Consider the following 10,213-nt stretch of genomic DNA (forward strand, 5'->3'; position numbering starts at 1 on the left):
GATAACTTTTTTATAAGCAGAAAAAATATGAGATGGGCAATGTTTACTCACATGGTCCACATTAACCATTACTATTTCTAATAATGGACTTTGTGTGGTCCACCATCACACGATAAAGGAATTTCAGGCTACTTTAAACTTTTTTATGTTCTTTACTGAACAACAGTGCAGATAACAGTGATTAAGGCAAAGAAGGGAGGGCAAAGTTCATTCTTAATACTTGTTCCAAATTTCATTTCATACATAACAATGATACAGAAGTTCAGAGTTATTAACCTCATTATTAAATGTATGTGGTGGTTTTCCTTCCTCAAAGATAAGCCTCAAAGATAACAATCATCTTTCAGTTCAATTAATATTAATTGACTTCTACCTTGTTTAAAAGTTTGTCTAAGTAGTAAAGGCTCCAAAGATGGGTCCAGTTCTTCGCCAACATTCTCTAACAGAAGCGGAGTTCCAAACTGAATACAGTTTTCCAGTGTTCTCATATAGTCTGAATCTGACAGCTTAATAACACTAAGCTGATTATCTTTCTCAGAGTTTTTGATCCACTTATTGGCTTGACCCTGGGGGTCAATCATTAAAGGCCTAAAATATAATAAGAAAAATTCTGAGGGGAATAAATAGACATTCATATTTCTTTAAAATTATATAATTTAAATAATAAACATCACCATCAATTTGTGTTTCATAAATATTATCAGGATTAATCTTCACAAAAGTCCTGTGATAAAAGAGTAAAAAAGGAGTTTTAATCTTATTTATTTTTGAAATGAAGAAATTCAGTCTCAGGGAGCACTTTGACCAAGGTTCCATGGATAAAAAATTACTTCAATGTCAGAAGTAGGATCTTGTGAACCTGTAAGCTGTGCTCTTCCCAATATAACATATCATCTTCAAGGTAATTTTAATACATGAGATCTGTTAAAATAATGTGAAAAATAATTCTACTTATTTGATAAAAATTTAAAGAGATCTACTAGTCTATAATGGATTTCTTCAGGGTATCAATAGAGTCATAAACTAAATTCCCAAGTTTAGTCCAATATATGAGATCTATTTAGAATTTTTTCTATGTAAGTATGATAAAGACTATATTCAAGAATACATGATTCATGGTGTGCTTTCTTCTTCCTCAGTGATAATGCTGTCTTCAGCACAGTGCATTAAATTATCTTTAAAAATATTAACACAGTCCTGGCCAGTTGGCTCAGTTGGTTGAGCGTCATCTCATGCACCAAAAGGTCACTGGTCAGATTCCCAGTCAGGGCACATTCCTGGGATGTGGGCTTGATCCCCAGCAGGGGGCATGAAGGAGGCAGCCAGTAATGTTTCTCTCCCTTTCCCTTCTTCTCACTCTAAAATAAATTAAAAAAAAAAAAAAAGCACAGAAAGGGGAGTTTTCATCCCATGTCAATTTGGCTTTCTCAGACAGTCTCTTTCCATTTTAACAGCTTGTAGGGATAAAATCTTCTTTCTCTTTTCCTATAAATAAGCTCTTTAATAAACTACTCCCAGATATCTCTGTTCTATTTCCTTTCCAAAAGACAAAGCAACCCAATTCAGCTGCCAGCTTCCTCAGCTCAAATTGTACTGAAATCCTACTGAAAGCCCCAAAAGGTCCAGAGACTAGTCAAAATTTACTTTTAATATCATAGCAAACAGAGGAAACAAGTTCTGAAACTGAGAAAGTTATTTTACATACAACTGCTTAAAAGTTGCCTAGTAATTAAACTAAATGCATCAAGGTCCTATTTAAATAGACTTTTTTCTTCCTTATTCAGTATATGCTTATGATTGGAAAAACACAGTATTTGTTCTTTCCATTGCAAAAAGTAACAATTTCTGTAAATTAACATTTCAATGCTAGTCAATATTCTTAGTAATGCCTAAATCAATGTTCTTAGAATTGCAATAGAGATTCTTTTTTATTTTAAAACAAATCCAATTCCCACTTAACATAACTTTATGTAAGTATCTATACTAATAAAAGGGTAATATGCTAATTAGACTGGATGTCTTCCGAACATCCTTCCGGACGTCCTTCCGGACAAAGCCATGGTGGCGGTGGCCGAGGCAGAGGCAGTTAGGGGTGATCAGGCCGGCAGGGGAGAGCAGTTAGGGGAGGTCAGGCCAGCAGGGGAGAGCAGTTAGGGGCAATCAGGCCAGCAGGCAAAGTGGTTAGGGGCAATCAGACAGGCAGGCAGGTGAGCAGTTAGAAGCCAGCAGTCCAGGATTGCGAGAGGGATGTCTGGCAGTTGGACATCCCCCAAGGGGTCCCAGATTGGAGAGGGTGCAGGCTGGGCTGAGGGACACCCCGCCCCATGTATGAATTTCATGCACCGGGCCTCTAGTTACAAATATATCTAGAAAATTGAGTTGTGTCCATCAGAGAGATAAGACCATGCCATGGTATTTGTAATCCAAGTGTACCTTATTATAGGTATGAAAATAATTCTCATCTACATTTGAAATCCTTGAACAGTCTGAAGAAAAAAGCATTATCCATCTATTCTGACAGAGGTAGTAATTCTGGGGAAAATAAGCTTTACTGTTAAGTTAATAAACAATAGTGAAGCAGCATAGTATTTTCATCATGGTTAAAAAATAAGCAAGTCAGAATTTGAGATATAGACACTAAATGAAGTATTTGAAGATGATAATTATTAAAAAATTAACATTTATTGAGCACTTATATTCAAGCACTTTCTCACAACATTCCTATGAGGAAGAAATTATTATCTTCATTTACAGTTGGGGCACCTGAGGCACTGAGAGGTCAATTAAGTTACCAAAATCTCAAGATAGAAAGCGATAGAGAAAAATTGGAATCCAAATAGCCTGACACCAGTATCTGCACTGCTCTCAACCATTGCACAATACTATAAACAGACAAACTTCTAGAAATTATGAGCAAGCAAAACAAGGACTGATTAACTATAAGCTATGGTTCTAGCAACCTGATTAGCAAAGTAATCTAAAAATCCTCCAGCCACCTAGTTTAATTTATTCACTAGTAGATAAAATATAGAATTTTAAAAATAAATAGTTGACATGCATTTAAGAGATACATACACACATAATACAAACATCCAGAAAAACACAGGTGCCAGAAACACAGACAAAAGAATTCCAGAACAGTAATTGTGTGAGCTGAAATGGTAGCTAGCCTTGAAGAGTGTCAATTCTAATAACCTTACAGATGCCTTGAGCCATATGTAGCAAGAAGCTAGAACTGAGAGCCCTGTATTAAGCTTAAACCCACAAAAGGTTAGTGAAATCATAGATAGAAAAAAATCCCAACTCTATGCATAAGGAGACAAGAAGGAAGTGTTTTGATGTCTGTCTCATCTCCAGCTGGGAAAAAGTCCCCTGAGAATCTGTAACCATGGGTCTACATTTCATGCAGGTATAGGATGCAAGTTTACACTATCTATGTAACCTAGGAAACTCCAAGCTGGGAAATTAACATGTATTGGGCCAAAATTATGCCTGGGAATCCTGGAAGAAGTAAGGACAAAACACACATTGTAGCTTGAGCAAGAGCAAAAGAAAAACTTAATCCCAGGGTTGGGGTGGGAGTATTGGGCAGAAAAATGTCTTGGGCTAAAAACATTATACTTTTACCAACCTTTACCAAGTAGAGATCTCTCACCCTAGGAGAAGGGTGGGAAACTCCTGTTCAAGACCAACCATAGGTAGAAGGCAGAATTAAGCAGTCATAGGAAGGAGGGGAAGAAAGGCTGAAAAAGTCCTAGCCTGCACAAGGGCCTTCCTAAGACTAAGAACCAGAATAACAGAGTCCCACTCTGCCCCCAAAACAAGCACAGAGTACAACCAGGAAGAGTAAAAATGTAGAGAGAGACCCCCTCTGTATCAGGGGCATTCAGGTGCTTGTGATGAAAGGTAAGGATTTAATTTATTTTTTTATAATGATAGTCATTTACATCAGCACTGTTTATTTAGTTACCTATCCTTCCTCACTGATTTGTTTCATTTTTAATATACTTTTATTGATTTCAGAAAGGAAGAGAGAGGGAGAGAGAGATAGAAACATCAGTGATGAGAGAGAATCATTGATCATCTGCCTCCTGCATGCCCCACACTGGGAATCGACCCCACAACCCGGTATATGCCCTGACTTGGAATTGAACCGTGACCTCCTGGTTCATAGGCTGACACTCAACCACTGAGCCACAACGGTTGGGCCTTCCTCACTGATTTGTAATGCAACTTTAATGTATCTTATATTCCAAAAGAAAACTGAAATTTCCATGATAGTTTTAATATGTTTTTATTGATTTTTAGAGAGAGAGGAAGGAAGAGGAATATAGAGATAGAAACATCGATGAGAGAGAAACATCACTGATTGGCTGCCTCCTGCACACCCCCTACTGGGGATAGAGCCCACAACCTGGGCATGTGCTCTGACCAGGAATCAAACTGATGACCTCTTGGTTCCTGGGTTGATGCTCAACTGCTGAGCCACACTGGCAGAGCTTCATTTTTAACGATCGTGAATGTGATATCCTATTCCACATTTTACTTAACATAGTGATTAAGAATTGGAAGTTAAATTGCCTGGGTTAAAATTCTAACTCCACCATTCATTAGCTCAGTTATCTTACTAACTTTCAAATTACTAAATGACTCTGGGTCTAAATTTCCTCATCTGTAAAATGGAATAATAATAACACCTAACTCAGGAGTTTGTGAGAACATAGGGCACTTACAACAGTACCTCATGAATGTAAGAGCTCAGTAGTACCTAACAGTAGGTTTGAGATATGGTCCCAAGAGAAGACTTTTAAAATTAGATGACAACATGACTGAATAAGCATTTATAGGAAACTATTTCTCAGATGAGAGTAATTTTCCAAAGTAATATAAATGAAAGGATAACAATAAAAACCATTTGGAATATTCATATAATTATCACACTATTGATAGTAATTTTAAAAGGTATCCATGAAACTGCATAAATTATAGTATCTTGAAAATGGACATAAATACCTAGTTAAAATAAATACACTGAATAGCCAAAAGCTAGAAATAGCCCAGGTGCCCATCAACAGGAGAATGCATAAACAGTGATACATTCATACAATGCAATACCACTCAGCAACAAAAAATAGGCACATCATGGTTGTAGAAGAAACCTTGCACAAAAGAGTATGTACAGTATGATTTGTTTATATGAAGTTCTAGAACAGTCAAAAGTAATCTATGGTGGAAAATAATCAGAATAATAATTTCCTATGGTGGGGTGAGGATGAGGATTTACTGAGAAGGGACATAAGAGAACTTCCTGGAAGTCATGTTCTGTATCTTGACAGAGGTTTGGATTGTATAAGTGCACACTTTTGTATACACTTTTTAAAGAACTCATGGAATGGTGTTCTTAAATATTAGGTATTACATTTAATGCTAATTTTACCTTAAAAGAAAAAAGCATACATAATATTGAACTTTAGTTTATGATATACATGGATGAAGTATTAGGGAAAGTACATCCATTTCTTCAACTTATTTTGAAACGCATAAAAAAGGATGATTTGACGAATGGATAGAGGGATGGATAAATATTAGATAAAAAATCAAGAAAAATGAAATGTTAATTTAGGATCTAGGAGGTGGTAGTTATGTGGGTACTTACTCTAAAATCTTTGCAATCTTTCTCTATGTTGGAAACAACTTTCAAATAAAATTACTGAAAAATAAATATATTTTATGTTCCTTACCAACGCCTGGAGTTATTAACAATCACTCCATTATCTATGGAGAAAGTATCTGTTGGTAATCCAGCAATATTCCAAGCTCTAATTTTTACTGGATCACCCAGGGTCTTACTCAATGAGAACTCCTCTGAACATGGGAATTTTTTCTCCTGTAAGAAATAAACAAATATCTGATATTTTCTTTCATCTTGTTGATCAAAATATTTTTCAAATTAAAATATTGATTTGTCATTAGATATTATTTAATAACTATAAGGAACAGAAAAAAAAACACCTGAATTGAAAGTTGGACTATCACAGGAATATAAAGCACAGCATAGGGACTATAGTCAGTAATCTATAATAATAAAAGTGTAATATGCAAATCGACTGAACGGCCAAACAGCAGAACGACCATCCAGACGTCCTTCCGGATGACCTTCTGGAAGAAGCCGGGGCTGCAGCTGTGGGATCGAGGCAGCCGCCACAGCTGCGAGGGATCGAGGCCCAGCTGCAAAGGCCTACTCTTGCATGAATTTCATGCATCAGGCCTCTAGTATAGTAATAACCATGTGTCAAGGAGGTACTAGGCTTATTGCAGGGATCACCTGTAAGTTATATAAATATCTAACCACTATGTTGTTCACTTGAAACTATTGTAATATTGAATATCAACTGTAATTGAACAATTTTAAAAATTGAAAAAAGAAAGTAAAAAATAAAATATATTAGAAGAAGAAGAAAAAAGAGAAAGTTATACTATGGAAGTACTTTACTGATCCAACAAGAAGGAAAAAAAGACCTTATATTTTCAGTTATTTCTTCACTTCTCTGTCCTTATTATCATCTTTCCCCCCAAAATATCCCAACTTATTCTTTGAATGATCTAAAAAGAAACTTATGAAATATAAAACCACTACCTTGCACAACATGCTCCAATTTTCTGTACATGTTTGTCGAAAGCCAGAAGTAAAAGCACCAAGGTAGGCTATTACTCCTGCTGATACCAAGACATCGCCAGTCAAATTTTCATATACTATTTGGAGGTCATCTGCAGCTTGAGACCATCTGTGAGATAAACCAAAGGTAAAATAGCCTCACCATAGAGAATGATGGAAGACAGTAATTGAAAGGGCAAGGAGCTTCTAGCTCAGATTCTATAACAAAAAGCCATGAAATGTTGGACACTTGCTTACCTATAAAATGAGATTAGATCCCTTCTAGCTCTAGCATGCTCTAACACATATCTATGTTAAACAAATGACAATCCACCTTTCACTATCAGAATATTAGGTGTTGTTGTTGTTTTCAGAATTTGGCCCTTCAGAATAAGCAAAAACAACCACCGCCCCCCCAGCATTTTGTCTAATAATTTTCTTCAGGATGATTTGGTCTAGTTGTTACAGGACAGGAGAGATCTTCTCTTCCCCGGTTGCTAGTATGGTTGGATTTCTTGTGATATCCCAAGAAAAAATTATCTAAGACTCATATTGTCGAACAAATTACTTTTATTTGGGTGGAATTAAATCCCTGAGTTTCCAAAGTCCCATTTCCCTTAGTCCAGTCATAGAAGAAGTGTAGCTGGGGCCAGTCTCTAGAGTTTCCTTTCCATATTGGAGCAGAATCAAGTCCAGCATCAGGCTAGCTTAGCTTGTGTTTCCCAATGCAGTCCATTTGTCCATTATATATGGGGTCCACATGGCTGTGGACCATAGGGCGAATACAAGGAAGCAGGAGCAAAAGGAAGCACAAGCCAAGAGTCAAGTGCAACAAGAAAGAGAATTCCTTTGTTTAGGGGATTATGTATTCTCAAATTTTTGTGGGCTTGCAGTGATGATGCCCATTCTGACCAACTATCTCTGTCCCTAGGTTTTACTGACAAGCACCTCTCCTAGTCCCTGGTCACTCCAACTTTACTGGGCATGTGTCTATCTTCCTTTTGTTCTGCCCCCTTCCACCAGTGCTTTGCAGAGAACATACCAGTGGTTCCCTGGGGAGTGCAAAGTTGCAGCTTCCTGGAGAAGCTGCCTAAATGACATACCTATAATGTCTGGTTTTCCCCTTTGTTCCTTTCCTATTATTAATAACTAGCTAATTACAATGATATCATAGTGGTTTCAGTATTTACTGTTTCAGTATTTTTTGTTAGTCTGCAATTCATTACCCAAAATTATATTTAAGTTGTATAGAAGCTGATATACTATTGCTAGGGTTAATATTTTTCCACTTAATGAAAACTTTGCGAAGAAAGTACATTCCAAAACCATCAAATCTACACTACAAAGTTAAAGGCATATTACTTTATCATGCTATTCATTCAACAAGTATAATTAATAAGTGAGGTAGCTGGCTGGCCAGTACAAATAAATAATTAGAACAAAACTAACTGGCATGGTTAGATCAAGCCAGTTATATCCTCTTTGAAATAAATTTCAACAGAGTGAGCCATATATCCATTACTCCCCACCCCCAACATTTTATCATGAAAAATTTTGAACATATATGTAAAACTAGAAAGACCTGTACAGTGATTACCCACCTACTCACCATTTAGATTAAAAATTACCATTTCCTGCCCTGGCCAGTATGGCTAAGTTGGTTGGAACATCACCCCATACACCAAAAGGTGGTGGATTTGATTCCTGTCAGGGCACATACCTAGGATGTGGTTTTGATCCACACTCAGGGCATGTGTGGGATGCAACAAGTCAATGTTTCTCTCTCACATAGATGTTCCTCTCTCTCTCCCTCCCTCCCTCTCTCTAAAATCAATAAAAATGATCACTTCCCTTATTTGCTTCTCTTTTTAAACATTTGAAAGCAAGTTCCAAACAATGTCTTTTGACATTGATATTCTTTTTGGAGAACCTTGGCCAGGTGCCTTGTAGAATGTCCCACATTTTCAACCAGACATTTTAAAATCAATGATCATAATAAATATCAAATAAAGTCACATATTCAAGCCTGACATTTTTATATGTTGCTAAAATAAGCAGAAATATGACCTTGATTTTTCTCCACCCAGTCCTCCAATTAGTTTTGAGGCTCTTTCAAGCTTCTTAGCACACAGTTCCACCTGATCTTCTAAACGAGCCTTTTCCTCAGTTTTTTCAGAAAATATATTTTGTAAATTTTCCAAATGATGTTCAACTTCTGCCAATTCTGCTCTCTTCTGATTCAAAATTTCCATTATCTCAGCTAAGGACTTCTGAGCTTCTGTTAAACGGGCTTTCTTAGGAGCCACTACCTGTTTGGGAATAATATATGATGCAGCTGTGATGTATAGTCTGTAAAATTGACATCTTATATAATCCTTTATAGATATTATGAATTTAAAACATTTATTATTGTACATTCACTTGTTACTTATAATAAAAAATTATATAAAATAAACATTTTGCCTTAAATCTTACATATGTTTATACATAAGTAAATTAAAATATCTTTATATATTTTGTAAAATATATAAATCATTCTGGGCTAGTACACTGTCATATGTAAAACAGATAAATTATTCTGAACCAATAAAATTTCACAATATGTAGCAAAAAAATGACACAATATATACCAAAATGTCTCTAAATAAGTTGCCATTGAACAGTTGCCAAAAACAGAGAAAAATATGTAATCGAATTATAAATGTTTAAAATACATGAATGTGCTTTTTGTTGGTGTTGGTTTTCTATTTTGTTTTGTTCTTTGCATTTCCAAGTCTGTGATCTTCTCAGTCAGGTGAGACCTTGATGTTCAATTTCACTACCAAAACTGAATTTTCCTTTTCAATATATCTTGAAAAGCCACATTTTTGTTGAGAGAAAAAGTTCTAATTTTATTATGCTCATTAGTGTATCAAGAAAGGGGTTTGCCAAGCAAATTAGAAACAGACTCATAGAAACAGAACAGAAGGGAGGAGGGTCAGGAAGCTAGGTGAAAAGGTAAAGGGATTAAGCAGTACAAATTGATGGTTGCAAAACAGCCACAGAGATGTGGATTGCAGCTTGGAGAATATATTCAGTAATGTTGAGATAACGGGGTATGGGGCCAGCTGGGTGCTTAGGGAAGCCAGGGACCACTCTGAGGAGAGCATGGTTTTCCAGCCACTTTGCTATACATCTGAAACTGGTGCATAATGAATGTAAACTGTGGTTGGAAAAAAAAAAGAACAGGGTTTGCAACTTTATCTTTGAGTGTACTATAAGCCATTGGTAGGAAGAATTTAGATGACCAAAGAGAGTATGTATATTTGAAAGAAGGGAAACCTAAGCCTTCTGCCACAAATAAATGTGAAGGCAAAGAGGAAAAAGGTAGGCATGGTATCAGACACTGAATGTCTCACGATCTCTTCTATTGGCTGAAATCTTGAAGGGGGATATCCTATACAATAAAGAAGTAATATGCAAATTAACCCTCACGCCCTCACAAGATGGCTGCCTACGAACAGGCCAGCAGGTGGGTTAGTGAGGGACGACCAAACGACTGAACAGCAGGCTGTGTGG

The 10,213-nt window shown here is 36.4% G+C and overlaps 1 protein-coding gene across 1 annotated transcript in view; it reads right to left on the reverse strand.

Moving 5' to 3' along the window:
* Positions 1-10,213, reverse strand: part of DNAH12 (dynein, axonemal, heavy chain 12) — a 260,675-nt gene that overhangs the window by 58,662 nt on the left and 191,800 nt on the right. Inside the window, exons 59-62 of the mRNA XM_014541350.1 lie at positions 8,723-8,964; positions 6,638-6,785; positions 5,742-5,887; positions 374-588 (exon numbers count right to left, since the gene is read on the reverse strand). Of these exons, the coding sequence (XP_014396836.1) occupies positions 374-588; positions 5,742-5,887; positions 6,638-6,785; positions 8,723-8,964 (751 nt within the window). The remainder of the gene's footprint in view (positions 1-373; positions 589-5,741; positions 5,888-6,637; positions 6,786-8,722; positions 8,965-10,213) is intronic.

The sequence above is a fragment of the Myotis brandtii genome, unplaced genomic scaffold (genome assembly GCF_000412655.1).
Source record: "Myotis brandtii unplaced genomic scaffold, ASM41265v1 scaffold268, whole genome shotgun sequence".
Classification (NCBI taxonomy): domain Eukaryota; kingdom Metazoa; phylum Chordata; class Mammalia; order Chiroptera; family Vespertilionidae; genus Myotis; species Myotis brandtii.